Source organism: Diabrotica undecimpunctata, chromosome 8 (genome assembly GCF_040954645.1).
Source record: "Diabrotica undecimpunctata isolate CICGRU chromosome 8, icDiaUnde3, whole genome shotgun sequence".
Classification (NCBI taxonomy): Eukaryota; Metazoa; Arthropoda; class Insecta; order Coleoptera; family Chrysomelidae; genus Diabrotica; species Diabrotica undecimpunctata.
Genome location: NC_092810.1, coordinates 139700344 through 139725297, shown reverse-complemented (window position 1 = coordinate 139725297; position 24954 = coordinate 139700344). Strand labels below are relative to the sequence as shown.

The following is a 24954-nucleotide window of genomic DNA, read 5'->3' as shown; positions in this document are numbered from 1 at the left end:
GACTATAGAGAAAAATCAGAGCATAAAGGTAATAAAATGAAAAATATCAACAAGTAGAAAAGGAATTTACCAGTTTTTTTGATGAAAAGTAATGAAAATGAAAAAAAGTAATAACAGACAGACAGAAAATACTAGGAGTAATGAAAGAGTTCTACACTATATTATACACAAACAAAATTAACCATTACATCCTTCAAAATGATAGACAAACGGTACAAAACCAGGAATCTGAGGATATTCCAGAAATTACTCAAGACAAAATACAATATGCAGTCAAAAAGAAAAAATAATAAGGCTCTGGGAGACCATTTAATAGATACAGGAGGTATAAAACTCAGCGGAACCTCTCTACTGAAGAAATACAAGACCTCTTTAATATCTGCTTGATTACAATTCTTCTGTATAAAAAGGGTGACATGAAACATGAACCTAGAGAATTATACGTCAATTTTTCTACTCAACCATTAAAAAAACTTAACACCAATAAGAACCAATTGATTAGATTGATAAATTCTGTGATAGCGGTGGTGCTGAAGGAAGTACTTTGACAAGGTTTAGTGGTATTTTGTCCCAAAAGTTTTTCAGCCGTCTCAAGTTTATTCTGCATAGAAATATCTATATAACCTTCTGCTACAGTAGTCGATTTTCAGCCACCTAGTCTTTTAATAATTAAAAAGTCTGCACCACTGTCATACAGTATTGAGGGAGAGGAACGTCTAAAACAATGCCCAGTGTAGAGATGCGGGTCCTCTAATTTTAAGAATTGAGCAATTACGGAAGGAATTTTGGAAAACGTATTTTGTGCCAACTGGCTGTGTGGAACATTTTTGTTATTTTGGTATTTGCTTCGTTATCTACTATGGTAAATATTCTATTTGTGTGTGTTTTTGATACTTTTATTGTGACAAGAAACTTTGACCCCAAGTCTTGAACGTTATTTGTCTCTAATTTCAATAGTTCGTCCTTTCTTAACGCACCAACCACTCCGAAAATCAATGCAACCTACAAAATGGAATGTTATGAAATACGAGTATTAAATATATAAACTTAATTTACTGGTTTACCTTTATCATTAGAAACACATCGTTAGGAGCATCAGAGATGAATTTCTGGACTTGTTCTTTTTCAAGTGTTTTTGATTTCATTGGTACATAACCTGTTCTTGTTTAAGGTTGATTTTAACATCGAATATTTGGGCCACAAACTTGGTATTAGTCCTTTTTCGGCAATGTTTGAAAAATATGTCAACAATACAGATTCTGAATATCGTATTATTTTTCTCTCGCCACACCATGCAATAAATTGAGCATATGTTTTTTCGTACAACACTCTGCTTTTTTCAGGCAGTAAACTTAAAGATATTTCCTTTGCAGTTTCTGCCACTTCTGGTGGAGTTAAATTAAACTCTTCGTCAATATCCATCTTTTGATTTTTCAAATACACATAATTTTAAACAATAAAGTAAATAATGACATACAATGACAGATAGTACTAACAGCGGCTACTTCATTTTAACTTTTTTAGTGGAAATATAAAAAGGTATATGTTTAGTTGCCTACACCCTAGGTCACTGCCAATCACAGAGCGTTTAATTAATTTATGCAAGCAATGCATGTTGTGTGTTGTCTATAATGAAATCGTTCATTAATAGAAAATCATTCATTAATAGGGGTCATTAATCAATGATTTTGAGGGTGCTAAAATTGATCATAAATGGACGGTCGACGCAAAAAGTTATTAACTTATCGATTTAAGTTGTGTTTCAAATAGTATTAGGGTTGCCTATACCTAAAGTTAATACTTTTGGAGATAATTGTGGTTTTATTTTAAGGATAAGATATTTATTTTTATTTTTGTAGCCTGTATATGAATATGTTATAAATGTTATTATAAATATGTTTATGGTTATTGGCGCTTTTAGCAAATTGAATATCTCATAAACTATTGAATATTTTTCAAGCACAATTTATTGCAACTTTTCCTGCAAAATAAAATATTTATAGTGCTTATTTATAATGAAAATAATAATTTTTTGCAAATTATTTACAATTATTATTTAAATCAATTAAGTGTCAAATATATTTTATCAAGTCTTCAATTAAAAATTGTGTAAATTGTAAATTGTGTTCAAAAATTACCCATTTTTCATTATTTAAACAAATTTGTTCCAACCTTTACCGAATTACATTTTGATTTTATTTTATTTGATCAGTGTAATCACTCTGTGACAACAGCCATTTAATGTGTATTTCAACTTTTTGATACATTTTTAATTTTATATTTTTAGATTAAAAAAACTGCAGTATATGTCTCTTTTATGTGCTGAGGGTAAGATTTATTGCAATGAGATTCCAAACGTTACAACGATTGATGAAGACTTTTACACGTTTTTGGCTAAGGTATGTTTGATTTAGCATAGAGGAAATTGCATATTTAAATTATTTTCCATGCAAGATTTTTATATTAAAAGATGTCAAAAGAATTTAATTAAATTCATCCAATATTGTAGTTAATATTTTGTATGGATCGAATCTAATCTTAAAACAGAAAATCGTTGGTATATATTATTTTATATGAGAGTAAACCACAATAATTTTTCATCGTAATGAGAATTACATTTTATATTTGCTTTAATTCGTTTTGATTTCCAATCCTGAAATCGTTTTTAAAAAATCTAAACTAAAAATTCTGAATGCACTTGACCTGTAAATGTTTCTAAGTAAAGTTCATAATAGAATAATTATAAACATTTACAGGTTAAGAGCATTCATAATTTTTATTTCAGAATTTTTTGAATATTTATTACAACACCAAACATTTTATAATATTTTAACAATAGCTAAATGGCTTGAAAATAAATAATAAAAATAAAAAATTTAATGTTAATTATATATATATATATATATATATATATATATATATATATATATATATACATATATATTTATATATATATATATATATATATATATATATATATATATACAGATTCGGCAAATTTTCAACTACCGTATACGTTATTCAGTATGTGGAACAAAGATAACACTTAATTGTTTGAATAGAAGTGAGAGGCAGACACCATATCGATGGAGTAGGTATGACTTTTAAACAGTGTTGCTATTATTTCTGTTACATCTTTCCTTCTAAAATTTTAGTCCGATACATGAGTCTAAAATAATATTTAAATCCACTACAGTTCATTGTAGAATAAAAATTAATATTGTCCCAAAAAAATTCAAATAAAGTAGCCACGTAATTGTTATTTTCTAATCGATTTTATCAATTACTTTATTAGTTAACAAAGAACAGTGATTTAAGTAATTTATGTGTGGCAACAAAGCATTATTCCCCTGAAGAGTTTCAAATTTTAAGCAACGCCTTCTTTTACAGTGCGAAGCGGCACAAAAATACACCGATGGGCGATGACCGACAGTAATTATCGGACATTGATGGGGTGTAGTTCTTTGCATAAAATTATTTCGTCGCCAACTTTCCGTCGGTAAATCTTTAAGAAAAACTCAAACACTTATAGGTATTCGAGTTTTAAATGTAATTTTTGTAGATTTTTAGGTGTGGTAGCTGGGAAATAAAACAATAATTAACTTAACAAACATTAACTAAATATTTGTTTTCAACCTTTTACCACGACAACTACCTTACCTTATTAACCTTAAACCTACTGTACAGATAAGGACCGCCTATTCTTTTGAGGGGAAGTCGTAGAGAGGGCAAATGGTTTATACTATTTGTCTGTCTACTGAAGTGTGTTATTTATTTAGCTCACGCTGTTGTCGCATCTCAATTTCTCAATTCAGTATTCTTTGTTAATTAATGAAGTAATGATATAATCGTTTAAAAAATAATACTTACATGATTATTTCATGTAAGGTTTGTTGGGGCAATATTAATTTTCATTCTACAATGAACTGTAGTGGATTTAAACATTATGTTACACTCATGTATCCGACTAATGTTTTAGAAGGAGTTATGTTACAGAAATTTCGCAACACTGTTTAAAAATTAGACTCGCTACTTTAAGTGCGTGGATTGTGTCTCACTCGTATTCAAACAATTAAGTGTTATCTTTGTTCCACATACTGAATAACGTATACGGTAGTTGAAAATTTGCCTAATCGGTATATATATATATATATAAAGTAAAAAAACAAGAAGTACTTTGTTGACTCGTACGAAATAAAAAATATTGAGTTTGAGTGGGTTGGTGTCAATATAAGGGCTGTTAGAAGACTATTTTTTATTACTCGGGCTTTCGAATTAATGTTTTACAAAACATTTTTTTCAAGAGTTACAAGAAGAAGTCACCGGTAAAGTGGAAACAAAAATAATGTAAAAATAACTCAACAGATAAATCTAAATTGGTTAATTGAAACTGCTATCTTAAATAACTTAATCAACATTATGTTCTTATATGTTATACAAAAATTATCATCATCATAAGTGGCTCGACAATGCTTTGTAGATCTTGGTCTGCTCACAAATAAGTCGCCACTTCTGTCGATTCCCAACAAGTTCCTTCCATCTTCTGACCGTTAGAATCTGTGTGTCTTCTTTCACATCATCAATCCACTTCCTTCGTGGTCGTCCTATACTTCTGTGTTCTTGATCTGACATCCTAACGATATGCCTAGGCGATCTAAGTCTCTGCACTTTAACGAATTTCACAATATCTGGATCGGTGTATAACTGATATAGTTCAAAGTTGTATCTTCGACGCCATAGCCCATTTTCATTTAAGGCCCCAAAAATCTTTTTAAGAATTTTTCTCCCAAAGTACGAAGAAACCTTTTATCATTTTGAGATAAGGTCCACGTTTTAGTCCCATATATCAAAACCGGTCTAAATAAGGTCTTGTATATATATTGATTTTTACGGGACGTCTTATATTTTTATTTTTTAAATTTCAGGAGACCGCTAACAGTTCTGTTTGCTATTGCTATGCGTCTTTTTATTTCGTCGCTTGTCCTGTTTGTTACGTTTACTATCGATCCAAGATATGTCAATTCTTTGACTTGCTTAAAGGTATGATTGTTAATTTAAAGTCCTAATTCACTTGCCGCATCCGCGCAAGTCCGCAAGTTTTGTCAAACACTGCACCATGTCTCTCATACTTCTGGCTACTATAACTATATCGTCAGCAAATGCGAGAATTTGCGTCGATCTATTAAACATAGTGCGATTTATTCTAATATTTAATTGTCTGATTGCCTTTTTCAAGGCAATATTAAAGAGAAGACACGCCAGCGCGTTCCCTTGTCTTAGACAATTATTAATGTCATAGAACGTAGAGTTTTCTCCTTTAATTCGAACGCATGAGTTTACGTGGGATCCAAAGTGTATCAGTGCATTATATAATGCAGTTCTTTTCACACTGCCATAGGCTGCTTTGAAGTCGACGAAGAGATGGTGTGTATCTATGTAATATTCTAGTGACTTTTCTAGAATCTGCCTATACATGTCCAAACAGATTTCATCGATTCCTGGGGCTTTATGGCCTTTGAGTTTTACTTTGGCGTTTGAAACTTATTCTCTTGTTGGGTCTTTACTGTGTAGTTGACGGTGTAGATTTTGTTGATTTTCTATATTGTAACCTCCTTTTATATCGTTTATATTTAGATGTTCGCTGAAATGTTGTGCCCACCTGTTAAGAACTAAATTTTTCAGATTTCTGTCAAAAATTTGCCAAAAACTGGAGATTTCGAGCCGTAACGAATGAAGTTATTAGACAAAAAAATGGCAATTAATTTGGATGAATCACCTAAAACTTACACAACATTGGCACCAAACCATGGTATAAGTTGACGTTCTATAAAGAAAATAGTGAAAATTAAAAAATATCATCCGTATAAGATATAATTGGTTTAACAGTTTTACTGGCATAATCTCAAATATAATGTATTTTAACTATTTTAGTTTTAATTTTAAATTAACAATTCACCTATTTAAACAAATATGGACAATAGAGCAAACACAAATTGACAAACACCATGTTGTCATTAAATTTGCTTTGTTAGGTTTTAAGCGTAGCGCAACATATTTACCTGATTTACCATATTTGTCAATTAAATACACACAACGCAAAAGTCTAGGGATATTTTTATAAATAGACGTATTTTGTTTATCTGTAATCAACTTAAAAAAAATAATACAAAATTTGTAGTTTAAATTGTTGTTTAATATGTCAAAAACCATAAATTGCAAAAAAAAACAGAAAATTGGAGCAAAAAAAATATATTAAAAATCACCCATGTTTCACATACCACCATAAAATGTCAAAAATACGAAAAAATATAAACTTAAAATAAAGTATGGCCACCACGTTGGTTTATCACAGCTATACATCTACTGTTCATGCTTCGAATCACATTGTTAATGTCTGCTTGAGGTATTTGTGTCCATTGTTCTCTCAGAAGCTCTTTTAATTGAAACTCATTGTAGATATTGCCCATATGTGGAGTAATTCTTCGTTGAAGCATGTCCCATACATGCTCAATGGGATTTAAGTCCGGTGATTGTGCTGGCCACGGCAATACATCAATACCCTCGTTATCCAACCAGTTTGTTACAATATGTGCAACATGTGGTCGAGCATTATCATGCATAAAGTAAAAATTTTAAAGTTAAAAAAAACGGGCGCACAACAGGTTCAAGAATAGTGTCCAAATATTGCTGACTTGTGAGAAAGCCACGTGGGAAAACGAGGTCAGTTCTTCCGCCAATCATGATTCCGCCCCATACCATTAATGTACCATCTCTGTATGCATACACTTCTTGAAGATGTCGTAATCGTTCTCCATCTCCGGGTCGTCTCCAAACTCTTGTCCGACGAGAATCTGGATGAAATCCATATCTAGACTCGTCACTAAACAAAACTGTGGCCCACTCATTGTCAGTCCAATTCTGAAACTCTTGACACCAGGTTAATCTTGCAGCGCGATTGCCTCTAGATAGAGATGGACATCTCAGTGGTCGCCAACTACGAAGATTGGCTTCTTGGAGACGATTCCTCACAGTACTGCTGCTAATTGTTACATTATGTGCAAGCTGTAATTCATTAACCAGCTCGGGTGCTGTGATTGTTGGCTGCCTTCTGGCATTTAAAATTAAATATCGGTCTTGAGCGACGGTTGTAGAGCGACCACGTCCTGGATGTTGCTCGGCTGGACTCCCAGTGTCTCTAAACCGACGCCACCAACGACTTACGACGCTTTGGGAGACACCCAACTGGTCAGCTACTTGAGTTTTTCGCATACCAGCTTGAAGGAGGCCCACGGCTCTATTCATCTCGTCCAACGTTAAATGTTGTCGTTGCATGGTAAAAAGGCAATATCTTTAACTTACCTATTAAGCAAGAATGGTATAAAGTGACTAAAATTAAAAATAAACAATACATAAAAATGTCGATTTTTTTGTCCCTTATAAAAAACATTCTAAAACACGTATTGCTATCAGTTTTACAATTTTTTTTTGATAAGAAGTGAGTGTCTGTAATAACAATTATAGTACAAGCAAATTTATATGGTCATGAAATTTTTGTCATTGCTATTGTCAAATTATTAAAATATCCTTAGACTTTTGCGTTGTGTGTATTAAGTCAAATAAACTAGGAATTAATTTTAAAGAATAATTTACTGGCCTAGCCATATTCGCATCCAAATATTTGATACAAACAAATATTAATGCAATAGCAATATATTAGCTGTTTTTTAGTGGGTTATAGTTTGTTTACTTGAATATGGAAAAAATAGTCGAAAAAATTGTAAAAGTGACTATGAACTAATTTAGTTAAGTATTAACCAGAAAATGTATGTCGTAAAATTAATAATTTAAGCAATTTTAGTTTAGTCAGCAATCTTTTTTAGTAATCATCTCTATTTCCTCAGTATTTCCTTGAGGTTCAAATTCGTTTCTTAAGATAAATTCTGCTTTATCCTCAGCAAATTTTTATATTCTTCAGGTTCTACTCTTGCTTTCCCTATATATCTGTCTAATTTGGCGCATTTGCTTTTCCATATGTCAATTTTTCCTTTCGAAGCTTTTCTTTTCACGTCTTTATTTAACCGGTCATATGTTTTTCTATCTTCTCCTTCTTTTGAAACTAGTCTGATACGCTGTATTTTTGTCTTCTATTATTAAAGATGATAAATCTTCTGACCACCATTCTAAATGTTGCCTGTTTTGTTTTCCCCTTTTTCAAGTGATTTGTTTTCTGCTCTGTGAATGGCTTTCTTTAACCTCCTCATATAAAGTCTCCGCATTTCCATGTTAAATGTTATTTAATTTTGCATTCATTTCTATAGAAATTGACTCTTTTTTGAGGTTTTGCAAATTGTATTTGAGTGCTGTGTAAGGATGCAGGCGGGACGTCCTTTCCCGTCCGCGGGAAAAAGTGCAGACAATCGGATCGGAATGATTTAGTAATTAAAGTTATACAAGTATCTGCATTATGTTTGTAACGTTAAAATATTTATAAAAATTAAAAGGTTTTTAGTTTTAATAATTCATATTAATGAAATATAATTAATGCGACACCACTAGATGATGATACCTTTGAATCTAACCGTGAACGTGATAAATAAAAACAACTTTCTTTCCCTTAGTTACCATTACCATACCAAGAATCAGGATTTTCTAAAACCACTAGGTTTCTTAAAAAACTGCAAAAAACTTACTAGGATGGGTAAAGTATGTCACACTTCCCCGTATGTTGATGTACATAAATTTATTACTCGACTACTTCGACAAAAATACATTAGTAATTAATACTGACGAGGAATTCAATTTAAAAAACTCTTTTATAGTAACAAGAAATGAGATTATCAATGCTACAATGAAACAAATTGTTTGTCCCGCCTGTCCCTCGTTCCGCTGTCATGCGCAAAACACTAGTGCTGTGAGCTTTTTCTCTTCTCGATTTTGGCTATCTTTGTTATATTGTTTACAAATGTATATATTGACCTTAATTACAAAATGGTCTAAAATGGTACACATTGGGTCCTCCGTGTACCCTTTCGTCCTTTATCATCAGCTGTAATTTTTGCATTTGAATGACATAGTTAATAATGCTTTTTTGATTTCTATATGGTTTATCCAGCATTTACTATAATTCTGGATAACAACCGTTTAAACTCTTGGTTTATTGGTATCAATAACTAAAGCTATACATTTTTTAGGGTAAAACACCATTTTTTGATTCCTGTGTATGGATGGGGACAAAATTCGATTGTAACAAAATTTTTCGTCCTATTGTGACAGATGAAGGGTTATGTTATACCTTTAATATGTTGGAGCCAAAGGATATCCTTAATGATATATCGTGAGTATAAGACATAAGAAATATATGTATAATAATAATTTAAATGGCTGCAAATTGCTGCAAACTAAAAATAAATCATAATTGTTATGGTTAACCGTGTATAAAAGTGGTTCTTAACATTATTTCTTTAAGGACCCCTAATATAGCTTATAACTGTACCTTTACTATAGCTATAAAAGATTATCTCGTTGACGTTGTCTCCATATCACAGCAGACAATTTTTACCCAATGCAAGAGGAAAACTATTTTAATTTTAAATAAAAAGTAAACAAAACTATCGATTTGAATACAGGGGTTATTCTTAAATTGTTATTGGTAGCTAATTAACAATTCCCTAATTTTAAGCCTAATAAAAAAATGAACACTCAAATACCTTACTACCTAACCAAAATTTAGAACACTTAGGTGAATAACTTTAGAAAGTAAACACACCGAATACGTGCAATTCATGCGTGGATTATAATATGTATACCTACTCTGAAAGAATATTTATCAAAATTGTGCACAAAATTGTAAAAGGAATTCTACTTAACGTGTTTCTTCTTGATGTGCCTATCCGTTTCGAATGTTGGCGATTATCATGGCAAGTTTCATCTTATCTGCAGCAGCGCGGAAAAGCTGCACAGATGTTGTATTGCACCAGATTCTGAGGTTCTTTAGGCAAGATGTTCTTCTTTCCTGGATCTCATTTTCCAGATATTTTTCCTTGCAGGATGGCTTAAAGAAGAGCATATCTGGATTAATTTCACATAATATGTACGAAGAACTGTAACTTTCGAGATTTGATGGTGGTCAGTACCTCTGGGTTCTTATTAATTCGTCTGAGGACCCCCTCATTTATGACTCGGTCAGTTCACGGGATCTTAAGCATTCCCCGATATAGCCACATCTCAAATGCTTCCAGTTTTCTGCACATATCTTCGTTCAAAGTCCACGATTCAACACTTTAAAAAAGGACGACAGAGAAGACGTAGCATCGCAGCATTTTTACTTTTGTATCAAGAGAGAGGTTGTGACTCTTGAAGAAGGCCCCCATACGATTGAAGGTATATCTAGCTTTTCCGATGCGTGCTCTAATCTCCTGATTGTTGGTCAATTCTTCATTTACTATGGTGCCGAGGTAGTTGTAGTGCGTTGCTCTGTCTACAGGGGATTGGTTGACGAAGAGTTGACCTTTTGTTATTCTTTTCTTGCTAATTATCATAAGCTTTGTCTTCTTAACGTTTATCCAATATTTTACCGTTATCCCATATTTTATTAGTCCATATTGTTAACTGTAATACGTACACTTAACGTGTATCGGTTAAATAACATTAGATATACATATACAGATGGCATGATAGTATTTGAGAACAACCTAGCAGACCTACAAGTTCCTATAAACTAAATCAGATATAATAGTCAATAATATGGACAATATAAATGTAAAGAGGGCAAAGCTTATGATAATAAGCAAGAAAAAAGTAAAAGAAGATCAACCAAACCTCCATAGAAAAGTGACGCATTCCAAATACTTCGACATCATAATAAATGAAAAATAAACCAACAACGAGAAGATAAGAGCGCTCATCAGAAAAGCTAGATCCTTTAACCGGATGAAAAACTTCATCAAAAGCCAGAACATCTCTCTTGGTATAAAAGTCAGAATTTCTCTTTTTCTATTTTTATATTTTGCCACTATTAAGTACGTAGACTTGGAAATAATTCTTTCCATTTTGCCTTCCATTTTTTCCATTCGCAGTCGCCGATTACCTCGTTAAGGTTATGGTTATAATAAATCGGGACCGGGTCTATTTATGAGGCCTACGGACACTTAGATCTCCTAAGAGTGGTAGATTGTATCAGCCCTATGATACGGAATAGGCGCATAAGGACCTAGTCTTTGGCATTTCTGGGGTCCAGGCTGCTCCGGGCTCCCCTATCTGCTATAATCAGCAGGGTATTTAAATCTGAGCTCTTCTTGGCATTCCAAGTGTCTAATCCTTGAGTAACCTTGTAGCCTCACAAAAAGCCACAAGTCTCTATAAGAATAACTCCCTCATTTTAGTTGCATAAAGTCCGAACCCAATATCTGCCACCTCTATTGGTCCAGTGCCGGGCACTTCCAGAGGACATGTGACAAGGAGAACATTCTCCTCCTCATTACAAAGACAGTACCGTGAGACCTCCGAAAATCCAAGCAGATGAAGGTGCCGCCTGAGTCTACAGTGGCCGGTAAGCATACTGACCACCACAGAGCATCTTTTACGGAGAAGGAGAAGTTACGCTGTAAGAATTTTGGATGGCCCAATTATGTGGAGCCTAGCCTGTTTTATACTTATATCTATACAATTGTCCCAGGAGTCGTGGAACCTCCGCAGAAAAAGCTCTTTACGACTACTTTAACTAGTACTTAAGGGCACTCCAGTCACAGGTTCAAGTCCCACAGACAGTATGGATGAGCCCCGTCTTGCCAGGGCGTCAGCCCGTTTATTCGTTTTCACGCCTGTGTGTCCCGGTACCCATAGCAAGGTAACCCTACTGATCAGTGCAATATCAACAAGTGCTCTCTTGCATTAAAGTACCAGTCTAGAGCTGACTTTGGGTGCTTCTAAAACCTTTAGCGCTGCTTGACTCTCAGAGCAGATAGAAATGGTCCTGCCTGACAAAGCCCTATCTATTATCTCACGAGCACATGCCATCATCGCAAAGATCTCTCTCTCTCTCTCTCTCTCTCTGAAAGACTAATACATGGAAGCTAAGAGCCTAGCCAGATTCAAATTTAATTCTGCTACCCTGTACTCCAGCACCTACTTGCTTGTCCATTCTGAACCTATCCGTGAACCAGTTAAGCCCACTTTGCGTACAATTACTACGTTGGTTACGACCTTTTGTGTCCCCACTTAACCTAAACACACTAAATTAACACCCCGTGTAGAAACACTACGTAAATTGTAACGTTTCTTGTAAAAATTTCCAAATCAAACTTTAGGTAGCCACTAAATGAAAGTTTCGGTCATATGAAAAATTTAAATATATCCTCCTTTTTAGTTTTATACCAGAATTTGACCACAAACCTGGACATCCGACATTTTCTAATCAATGGTCCGTTGACTATGGTTATGCACCAAATGCAGGAATCGACACTTACCCAAGACGCGCTCTCTTGGCTGGTTCTACAAATTCTTTGGTTGTAAATATGTATATAAACATTAATGATATTGACTATGCTTGTACCAGTTTTCAAGGGTTTCAGGTAAGTTACGCGTGTGGGATATTTTTCAGTTAAAAACTATTCATAAATATTTTAACATCTAACTATGTAAATATTTTCTTGGAGTTTGGAAATTTATGTTATCAAATACGTCGTTTTAATGTTCTTGATATGTAGTAGTGTATTTTATTTAATTTAAATTCTTCTAGCACCAACAACATGAAACAAAATGACTTTATATTTATTTAATGGTACTAATATATTTTTTGGACGAATTCCTAAAATCTATATAGTATCTATATATCTATATTTATATGATAATTTCAATGGAATTCTCGTGACGGTGGAATATCTGTAAACCTTGACTAAGTAAATTCGATCAGGGGCGTACCAAGTGCTGGCGTAACGTTGCCTCGTTAAGAGATGGTACCTCTTGAAAGCTTGTCGGAACTGGCACTGAATGCTAGTATCCGCAACTAGACTGACCCTCTTTTACAATTTGTCACGAACAATGTCTTTTGTTACCAAATGAAAAAGGTAATGTGTTGCATCCTGAAGTTTCAAAACTTTTCTAGGAGCTGGTAGTTGGAATTGAAGTTCTGCAGCTCGGCCAAACTTCCATTCAAAGATGGATGCCAATCTTTGTGCGTCTTAAATACTGGCCAAAATGATACAGACCAATAAGTAGTCTTCTTAAAGTGTGGTTAGATCTAGCATTCAGTGTAAACAAAGTGTCTTGCTTTACTAGTACCTCCATATACCCCCATGAATTCCTTAAATCTTATGTCAGGTACTTCTTGGGTTTGGTTTACTTCCACTTCTTTATTAACGTCTTGGTCTCCTTTAAATGGCGCCAACTGGTTGTGGTGTATTATCATCATTTTTTCACGCAGAATCTTGCTTATTCGATAGATGACATCCTTAGTCTTCTGTTCAATAAGGTACGGATATTATTAGAACTGCTGGAACTTGGGAAAATAACTCTATCGATTTTTTGGATTAACGGTCCAGACTTTATTATTCTCTTAAAACTTCTTAGCATAATTGCGGGAGCTTAGCTGTAGTTTTTGTTTCCTTCATGCATAGTCTCTCTCGGATTCGCTGGAATCGATAGCTCTCGAAGTTTCTTCTTTGATTATTATTTGATTAAGACATCTGCAATAGTGGCGGCCTTTTAAAGCCTCACTTTGTAAAGTAATCCACGACGACTAACATGTACTTGCAACCATTTGCACTTTTTGGAAAAGCCCCGGCAATGTCCAAAGCTATTCTTTTAAACGGACTATCATCACTGTATTTTCTCATAGAAGCCTTTCTTTTTTGGTAAGGTCTGTTACTGTGGCTTAGGTGCATATTTGTTACACCAGTGCTTTACATCATCAGAGCTATTCATCCAATAAAAAAGGTCCTAAATTGTCTGAAAGATTTTCTTTACACCGAAATGACGTTATTGTGGACTATCTTGTAATTGACAAATTACTTCGGCTATTCTGCTTTTTGGAATCACCAACTGTGTTCTCTTCTCCAAATAATAATCTGCCAGTACTCGTTTAGGCAAGCCATCTTCTATGATAAATAAGTCCCACTGGATCCAAAACCTTTTAATTACCGAGCATGGGTTTGATATTTCTTACCAAGACAGTTGACGGTTTTTTCTTTTCATTTTTAACTTTTGTGTAAAACTGGATCCTTCTCTTGTTTTTCTTTAATCTTAGTAGATGTCCACTCCTCGTTGACCACCGTTGTACTTAGCTACTTCCTTGAATTTATCACAGTCGAAACACCCCGTAAATTTGCATTCCCGTGGCTAAGTCGGGCACAATACTTAATCTTGAAATCGTATTCTTAGAGTTCAATCCATCTGGCTATCTGGATTTTTAGACTGCTACCAGGTTTTTGATTTGTTGTATATAGAATATAAAATTTATATTTCAGATAATACTTTATCAGATTTTTGGACTGCTACCGGGTTTTTTGAATTGTGTTGTATATAGAATATAAAATTTATATTTCAGATAGTACTTCATCAGGCGGTACGCTATCCATTGGTTCAAACTCATTATTTCCGCGTTCCAATGAGAAAAGCAATCGTTGTAGCCATAACACCCGTTCAGATGATAAGTTCAGATGATGTAAAGGAGTATGTTCCCGAAAAAAGGGAATGCTATATGCAGGGTGAAAAACATCTAAAATTTTTTAGCAACTATTCCCAAAATAATTGCCAATTGGAATGTATATCTAATTATACAAAGTTGAGATGCGGATGTGTCGCATTTTATATGCCACGTGAGTATAAACTTATTATAACCAGTACTTTAACAGTAAACCTAAAAAAATTATATTGAGGTGCTAAACTGTTGCTATTGAAGATGTACTATTATTTATTTAGTTAGTACTAGACCTGCTACATTTAAAATATAGTAGTTTTGTGTGAAAATGTAAATTCTGACGTGGAATCTTAAAGTTTGAAAATCTGCAGGATGACCCAATGAAATATTTATATAAAAAAAATAGGAGAAAAATGCCGAAACATATCATCTCAAGAGATCGAGTCTAGGAAATCTTGGCAAAAATTAAAACAAACATCTTAGGTCATTTATGTGCAATACCTTTTTATATAAAATATGTTTTTATGTAGCATAAATCAGCATAATAGTCATTATTTTAGTGCTTATTCAACAGCCAATACGAAAGGTGCAGAATATCGGATCGGATGATATACCGGAAATATCGAGAGAGGAAATTCAACTTCCTCTTAAAAATAAGAATATTAAAGCTCCGGGAGAGGATAAAGTAACCTATGTTTGAATATAATTAAAATTAAATCGAAAAATTCGCTAACAATAATTTTCCTTCATAGTAAAAAAGAAATAAATTAGATCTTCACAACTATAGTCCGATTGGCTTACAAACTTTACAAACTTTTCATTCGAATAGTATCAAGTAGATCTACGAATCACAAGAACAAGCTGAATGTCTACCACGCCATGGATCAAATGAGAATGCACCGACCACCGCACCATGAGCTTGATGTCTCAAACACGTGAAGCGCTCTTTGCATTTAACGTACGAATGCAGAGATGCTTGGATGTAAACCAAGATGTATACATCTGTTTCATAGATTTCAAAAAGGCTTTCGATAAATGACCTTCGAATTATAACAAATTTATATTATAAACAGCAGGCACACATACGCATTGATGAACACACATTAGAAGAGTTCGAAATTTAAAGAGGAGTGCCACAAGGGTGTGTATTGTCACCAATACTATTAAATGCATACTCTGAAAAAATTATGAAAAGAGCTCTTGAGGGAGAAACAGCAGGAATAAAGGTCAATGGAACACAAATTAACAACATTAGATATGCGGGCGATACTATCAAAATAGCAGACAACCTCCAAGACCTACAAAAGCTAATGAACAAGATAGTTTAGTATGAGGAAGAATATGGATTATCAATAAATACCAAAAAAAACTAAATTTATGAGAATATCAAAATCCCAAAATAATGATAAAAGCCTGACATTAACGGTAAAAGTTTAGAAGAAGTTGAAAACTACAATTACCTTGGCATAATAATTAATCAGACAAACAATTACTCCAACAAAATCAAAGTTCGAATAGAGAAAGCACAAACAAACTTCAATAAAATGAGAAAGGTACTTTATGCAAGAGAACAGAAATTAGACTTAAGAGTTAGGCTGGCGGAGTGTTATATTTTCTCAACTCTACTTTGCGGGATAGAAGCATGGACACTTAACGCGTCGACTAATAAAAAGTTGGACGCATTTGAACTGTGGGTGTATAGAAGAATCCCGAAAATATCATGGAACGAGCATGTAACGAACAACGAAGTCATGAGAATAGTCAACAAAAGAATGGAAATATTGGAAACCATCAAGATACGTAAGCTGCAATACCTGGAGCATCTTATGCATAATGAAAGATACAACATACTTTAATTAATTCTCTCTTGCCTCCAACCTTGTCGGTCCCGCGCCGATCTTCTCCAGGTTCTCACGTCTAGCAAATTTTGCGCATCCGCTGCCACTTCATCCTCCCATCTTTTCCGTGGCCTTCCTTTTGGTCTTGCGCCCTGCATTTTACTATCTAGGGATCTTTTCGGCAATCTTTCTGTCTCCATTCTTACTACATGACCAACCCAGCGAAGTCTCTGAAGTTTAACGAATTCTGAGATCGGTGTCTCTTTGAACAGTTGGTAGAGTTCATGGTTATACGTGGATCTCCATATTCCGTTTTCGTTAATAGGTCCAAATATCTTTCTTAGGACTTTTCTTTCGAAGACTTCCAGTTTTCTTTTTGTCTCTTCTGTCATCACCCATGTCTCGCATCCATAACATACTATTGGTCTGATAATACTTTCTTTAATTATACAAGGGAAATTCCAGGGCAAGAGAAGTGTAGGAAGGAGAAGAATCTCATGGTTGCGTAACTTGAGGAAATGGTACGGATGCACATCAATCGAAATATTCAGAGAGGCAGCATCTAAGATCAGAATAGCCATGATGATTGCCAACCTCCGTCGCGAAAATGAAACGTAAAGAAGAAGATGGATCAAATTCTCTTGTGCTATAAAATTCTTGCTGAGACTTGATCAAATATAATACAACCCAGGTCTTTATTTTTGTTTACTTCCACAAATCCTTTGATACAATTAAACAAATTATTAATTTGTTTACTTTGTATTTTGAGAAAGATTTCTGAAGGGCAAATCTAAACGTCAAAATAACCGTTGTTTCAATTGGAATTGTGGTTATTTCGGAATACAAAAATAGTGAATATTCAAATGCCACAAGAGAATATAGAACATCCACTATGATTTTATTTAATTTATATTTACAATGTCTGGTAGATGCTTTGTAAAGAAAACAGATAATTTAAAAATAATATTTTTTCAGGGGAAACTCATACGCCTATTTGTGGAAATGGTAACCGTAATTGTATGAAGCAGGTTCGAAGTAAGTGTTGGTGTAGAATATAACTAGCTTAAAAATCGTTTATTTGTTTTTATGTCCCATTCACAAAGGCAAAAGCAAAATTTTCTTGAAATTCGTCTTCCCGAGCTCATTGGTTTCCTATACCAATTAACTACTATTCCATTGTCTGTAGAACGCATGAGACGTGTAGAATCGTTATAATTTAATATTAATGATACAATCTACGTTAGATTGATATTTAGGTTATACTTGTTCCAGATAGTTTAGATTGGAGAAAATTGCACTTGTCCATTACGTCTGCTGGAAATAATTATAATGAATGCGGATGTTTTCCTATGTGTACCATGTTGGATTATGAAACGGAGATTACTGAAATTGAGTATGATAGATTTAAAGAAAACGAGGCCGTTGGCATACCAATGAAAGAAAGTAAACATAAGTAAGTGGGGAAATATTTATTTTTTATTATTAACTACAAAATAGTTTCATTTTTAGCTTGAACTTCGTTTTTATTATACACGAAAACCACACACACACACACAAATATATATATATATATATATATATATATATATATATATATATATATATATATATATATATATATATATATACGGTATTTCATAAACGACATTACTTTTATATAAGGTTGGTACTGGGTCTTTGATTTTTGAAAATAGTTGTTTGCTGTTCATGGTATTATATAGTATATAGTAATATATTATATATTACCCAGTACCAACTTTATATAAAAGTAATGTCGTTTATGAAATACCGTGTCAAAATGGCTACATTGGTCAAACATCACAATGGCTAAAACAACGCATCACACAACATAAAAGTGATTGCCGCTTGGGAAAAAATACTTGCGCAGTGGTTGAGCACTATGAAAACACTGGTCATATGCTAGATTATAACAAAGCTCACATTTTGGCACATACTGATAACTACAAAAGTAGATTATTTCTTGAGATGTATTACATTAACAAAAATAAAAACACTTTAAATTATAAAACGGACACTGGACAGTTAAGTAACATATATTGTAACCTATTGAACAAAATTTATAAATATTCAAAATATAGCTTATTCATCTTATAATATAGATTATTCATCTTAATAACAACTAACCTTAATAATTCATCAAAGAAATATTATTCTTCTAACGTTTCTTTTATTGTTATTTTTATTTTTACATTTGAAATAATTTTAATTTTTTATCGTATAGCTGTAACGAACGTGCTTAAGACAATTTAATCTTGACATTCAATATTTTAAATACTTCAATGTCAGTTTTTATTTGCGAAATCTTTTAAATTCTGTGAGTGTTTTAAAATGTATTTGTACGCCATTTTTTGTAATGTTTAAATTGTTTTAGTTTACTCCTGAGGAAGCTATTAAATAAATGGCGAAATATTGAGTATCTCAGAAAAAAGAAAGATTTTCATTACAGACCACTTTACCCGATAATTCGAACGTATTTATATATATATATATATATATATATATATATATATATAATATATATATATATATATATATATATATATATATATATATATATATATATATATATATATATATATATATATATATATATATATATATATATATATATATAGTTAAGTAATGACCTTTGAGTCGATCTTTATTTTTCTACAAATAAAATGGATTTAGCTTTTGTAACCTTTACGACTTACCCTACAACAAAGACTTTATAAAACTATTTATTGCATCATCTTCTACCACGAGCAGAAGTTTATGTACAATTTTTCTTTTATTTACAGGTACGCTTGGTCTCAACTTGTAATTTACTTCAAGAAAGTCAACTTTATTCCTCACGTAAGAAGTGAATTATATGGTCATTTGGACTTTCTTTCAAACGTTGGCGGTTTGCTCGGACTTTTCATTGGATTTTCGTTGCTTTCTTTATTTGAGATTATTTACTTTATGACCATTAGAATATTTTGTAACATGAAACTTTTCAAACACTGGTCAGGGGGCCATATACAATAATAAATTGAAACAAAATCTTTAAAATGGACGATGCATGCAACTCTATAATGATTTAATATGTTAACAATAAAGAAATATTTAATTGTGATAGTTTGTTTCATTCGCAATAATATATATATATATATATATATATATATATATATATATATATATATATATATATATATGCTGTCACTATTTTTCCGGGTTTGACTCCGCGTTGTAATCCAGTACTAATCGAGTAACGACGAGAAGTAGATCCACCAGGCTTGAGAATGGCAAGTGAGACCTTGCCGAAACGTCGCCAAAACAATGGTTTTCAAGAAAACCAGCATTTTACAACGCGGAGTCAAACCCGGAAAAATAGTGACAGCACATATAGCTCCCGCGGAAACCTCAAAACAAACATATATATATATATATATATATATATATATATATATATATATATATATATATATATATATAATATATATATATATATATATATATATATATATATATATATATATAATATTTTTTTCACAAGGATATTTGTGGGAGGGTTATCGATCATTGTGAATAATAATGTGAGAGGGATGAAGTAGCAAGAATTTTTTTAATTTATATTTTAATTGATCTATGGTATTCTATGGGTAAATGATAAAAAAATATGAAAAAGCGTTAAATTCATAAAAAAAATCTATATCATTACACTCCCGTTTAGAATTTACTACCTCAGGATTTACCCTTGCGTCTACACTTTGTTTTATTTTTACAAAATAATTAAAACATTAACCAAATTTTGTGAATACAATTCTTTTTACTGATAAGGCAACATTTACCAGACAAAACTTAAATGGAAAAAGAACCAACCAGAAAGAAAAAATCCGCATATTTCGTGGTTGACGAAACCAAACTTTAGATTTTTGCTTAAATCTGGGTCTTCTATAAATTACAGAACAACACAGACGACGAAAGGAACGACATGGGGAATCTAAAATTGCATTCCACAATATATCTATCAACACCCAATATATCAACACCCGGCAAACTTCAGAGGATGCCCCAGATGTCCAACCTGGGAAAGAAAACAACCACAAAGACGACAAGCTCCGCAAAAAAGGCCACAACAAACATCAAGCGGACCTTCTTACGCACAGGCAGCGAAAGCGCAAAATACCGAGAATACCATCTTGATCTCAAAACAACAGCAAGACGGACTAGTGAACTCAGTTAAGAAACTGATAACTAGAATTGTCCACGAGGCGATCGCGGAGATAAAACTAGCACTGAACTAGTGCAAGCAAATAGGGGATACTTGAGGATAGCCTCCTGGAACACAGGAGGCATAAGGACCAACCAGAATATACTGGACGAACTGGTCAATAGATATAAAATGGATGTCGTGGCAATACAGGAAACAAAGCTCACGAACAACAGCAACATCAAGTTTCCGGGCTACAACATATACAGGAACGATAACACAGCAAGATCTGGTGGCACAGCAATATTAGTGAAAAAAAGCATAGGTCACATTAGAATTCTAACACCACAACTAAATACTATGCAAGCAACAACAGTAAGAATACAAATGAGGCAAGAAGAAGTCAGAATTACCTCTGTCTACGTAAGACCACAAGATCTACTCATCGAAGACGACCTAAATACGTTTCTAAACGACGAACCCTCAATTATAATAGGAAACCTAAATGCAAGATCCCCAAACTGGAACGACATAGCTACGAACAGAAATGGAAGACTACTAAACACATACTTAGAAAACAATGACGACGTTATCGCAATGGGCCCTACAGGCCCAACACACTACTCAGGAAACGGACTTCCTATACACATAGACATTATAGTAGCAAGAAACCTATGACTACAAACAAAATTACAAACATTAAATGAAGGCACAACGGACCACAACCCCATCCTATTAGAACTAGGAACGTGAGAAGAGGAAAGTACAATCAAAAGAGTTAAAAAGAAAACAAAGTGGACGAACTTCAAAAGACTCGTGAGTACTGGAATAAATATAGTTCCAGTGATAGACAACCCACGAGAAATAGAAGACAGAGTCCTAGAGTTGGAAAACATCATCCAACAAGCACTCAGTAACAGCACTACAGAAGAGGAAGTAGGAATGCACACGGGAAGATTTAATAATATACCGCAAGAAATAAAAGATTTGATAAGAGAAAAGAACAAAACAAAGCAGACAGCAAGAAGGACAAGGAACCAGGTGGACAAAAATAGAGCAAATAGGTTAAACAGAGAGGTCAAAACAGCACTACGACAACACCGTAGTAAAAGCTGGGAAAACCACATAAAAGATATGGAGGAACAAGGACCAAATATGCAAAATATTTGGAGGCTTCAGAGAATACTGAGAAATGACAGAAAGCCAATCCCTTCATTACATGGAGAAAACGGAATAGTCTACACTACAGTGAAAAAATCAGAGGTAATGAGGAGTACTCTCTCGAGAGAGTGTACATTAATAGCACGTGCATCATTCATTAAACTTAAAAAGTTTCTTTGTTGTCGGGATATAAGGTTAGAACTACGCCTAAGAATGCTTCGATGTTACGTGTTCTTTACTCTTCTTTATTTCTTGGAAGCGTGGACACTAAAACAAGTTCATCTGAATAAGTTGGGCGCCTTTGAATTTTGGTGTTACAGAAGAATCCTACGAATATCATGGATTCAAAGAATGTCAAACGTGGGAGTAACTAGAAGGATAGGAAATGAGGCGGAAATAATATTAACTATCAAAAGACGAAAACTTGAGTACTTAGGACATGTGATGAGAGGGAAAAAATACGCATTATTACAACTTATTATGCAAATTGTTTTAAAACTATTTACTTTTTTTTGGTAATTCTAAGGTATTAATTTTTAAATATCTTATTGCTTTTGATTGCATTACGTTTCATTTGTAATGTAAATTTCAACACTGCCAAACTCATTTGAGGCTATCTTCACTGGGACCAAATGTAAAAAATGTCCTATATAAATATATATTATGTCGTATATATAGATTGTTCTTTGTTCTTTTAAATTTGCCTCAAACATAATCATTAAATATTCAAGATACTGATTTTCTTATGCTCTGTATATAAGCTTGTTTATTAGGAGTTGTAATTTAACAAGAAGTTTATTATACAAAGTTTCAAAGTCTTACCATCTTAGTTATATGACATGTAAACAATTTAATTAAAATAGTAGCAGTTTCCAACCGAATAACTTCCAACACCCTGAAGAAGTTTTCATGACTTAAGTTTGAATATGTGTATAACAAGCACCGAAGCTCGATATATTGATTAATATAAAAAGTACTAAAAATACTAAATAAAATTTTTTAAAATTACTATAACTTACTACTATAAATTACTACTAAAAGACATTATACATTAGATAAGAACGAACAAATAGTTTCAGATAAGGAGATAAAGTGTAGAATTGAAGTAGCTTGTACTTCAGATTTTTTTAAAATGAGGTCACTTTTTTCTAACGATAACTTAAAACTGCAATTTCGGAAACGCTTGATTAGATGTTATCTATGGTTACCTATTGTAGAAGCGTGGACATTAAATATATCCACTATAAGTCGCTTAGGAGCTGTTAAGGTTATATAGACGAACACTCAAAACCCCGTGGACGGCTATGCAAATCAACGAAGTAGTTCTAAACAGAGAAGTACAGAGGGAAGTCGCCATATTAGGTTTCAATAGATTATGATCGAAAGATAAAGGGAAGTTGGTAGAAAACAAGCCTTTTGATTAAAACATAATAAAGACTGCACCAAGGTAAGGAGAAGAACTGTTTAACATAGGTCAATACAGAACGGGTTGTGCCATATTATTTGCCAACATCAGGGAGACTTGATAAGGCACGTCAAGAAGACATTTCAGAAAACTTTGCTAGAAGAAATATTTATTGATCTAGCGATACTCATGAAAATTTATATTCTCCCATCGGATAGTCCGTCAAATAACAGCAAATAACACACCCTCCCCAATAACAAACTCTATATTTTTATATTATCCACAATAGCAAACGCAAATCCCCTTCCTTCCAATTCCTCCTTGGATTATGCACCCCCTTAAACAAACACATATTTAATAAAATTTAAAAGAAATCATCATAAAAGAATTTTTTAAAATTGTACACAATAATTAGTTTGATTAAGTATTATACACCGATGTTTCCAAAAAAGATTTGGTTGTGGGCTGTTTAGTTACCTCTAAAAACAATCTTATCTGTACTTCTTTTAATTCTCTTTTGTGTAGCGTACATACTGGAGAATTGTATAGTGTCCTACGGACTGGTGAGCATATTAACCTCCTAAACAAAAATGTTGCCACTTGTACAGACTCTTTAGCTTCCATTTTATGCATTCAGGAATTATTTGCCCATCATTTCCTTGTCCAAAGGGCCAAAAGTGTTTTTAGAAGTGTTTTTTTGTAGAAAGAGATTACCTTTAATACGGATTCCCTTTCACATTGGTATACCTGGTAACGGTATCCCGGACAATTGTCCGAAATGGACAATTCCCCGAATAGACAATTGGCAGATAAACAGTTGCCCGAAAAGAGAATTGACCGAAAAATATCTTTAAATAGTTATTGCTTTATATGTATTTCCTATATAATAATACGGTAACTTATGTGCTATTCAAATAGTTATTACTGCTTAGATTGTGTTCGACCTAGCTATCTCGTTAATTAATTTATTATTAAAAAATATATTTTTTATTCCATGTTCCCTTCATACTTTTCTCCGGCTTAGGACTGGCAGCGTACCGCTGGCGTGTTTAGAACTTGGAAGGAACATCCGATTTCTAATTTTTTTGAGATTTTTTATTTTTTTGAATTTATTTTATTTTTTATTAATTTTTTTAAATCTTTTATTTTTTGTAAATTATTTTTTAAGTTTATTATAATTTTTATTAATTTTTTTAAATTTGTTTATGCATATGATCTTTAAATGTATTTCCTATATACTAATACGATAAATTATGTGCTATTCCCCGCAACAATTCGTAAGTGTTCACGGGGTCGTAATTGTTTACCAGACTTGCAATCCGCTCTGCACAGCCTCTGTATTTTTAACGTGTAGCAGGGCCTTCCAAGCCTCCTATATACTGTTCAATTTAAAGTTCATGTAAGCTCTGCTTCAGCTAAATGTCTTTAATAAATCTTCAAATGTTTGGATGATCTGCGGAAATCTGTTGTTCAAAGAATCGATGCCTCTATTGGCTGTTCAAAGCTTCTATGGAATTGTTTGTTTTTTGTTAACTTTCTTGGACCTCATCATAACAATTCCACAGATCATGTGAAAATAAGGGCAAACGACTTTGTCTACCTCTTTATGGACTCCCAGTCCAGGTAAACACATCTTGCTCGCAAATCGTTTCAAATGCCTCCACTACGTCTACAGTAGGAACGAATGCTAAGGCCGCCAATGATCGTAACTTTAAAGCAA

The 24954-nt window shown here is 33.1% G+C and overlaps 1 protein-coding gene across 1 annotated transcript in view; it reads left to right on the top strand.

Annotated features, from left to right (window-relative positions):
• The window catches only part of LOC140448616 (pickpocket protein 28-like), a 40626-nt gene extending 21108 nt beyond the window's left edge, over positions 1 to 19518 (top strand). The window contains exons 3-9 of the mRNA XM_072541713.1: positions 2288 to 2399; positions 9192 to 9334; positions 12365 to 12569; positions 14543 to 14813; positions 17449 to 17508; positions 17746 to 17926; positions 19275 to 19518. Coding sequence (XP_072397814.1) covers positions 2288 to 2399; positions 9192 to 9334; positions 12365 to 12569; positions 14543 to 14813; positions 17449 to 17508; positions 17746 to 17926; positions 19275 to 19503 — 1201 coding nt within the window. The 3' untranslated portion in view covers positions 19504 to 19518. The remainder of the gene's footprint in view (positions 1 to 2287; positions 2400 to 9191; positions 9335 to 12364; positions 12570 to 14542; positions 14814 to 17448; positions 17509 to 17745; positions 17927 to 19274) is intronic.
• Positions 19519 to 24954: the final 5436 nt, after the last annotated feature.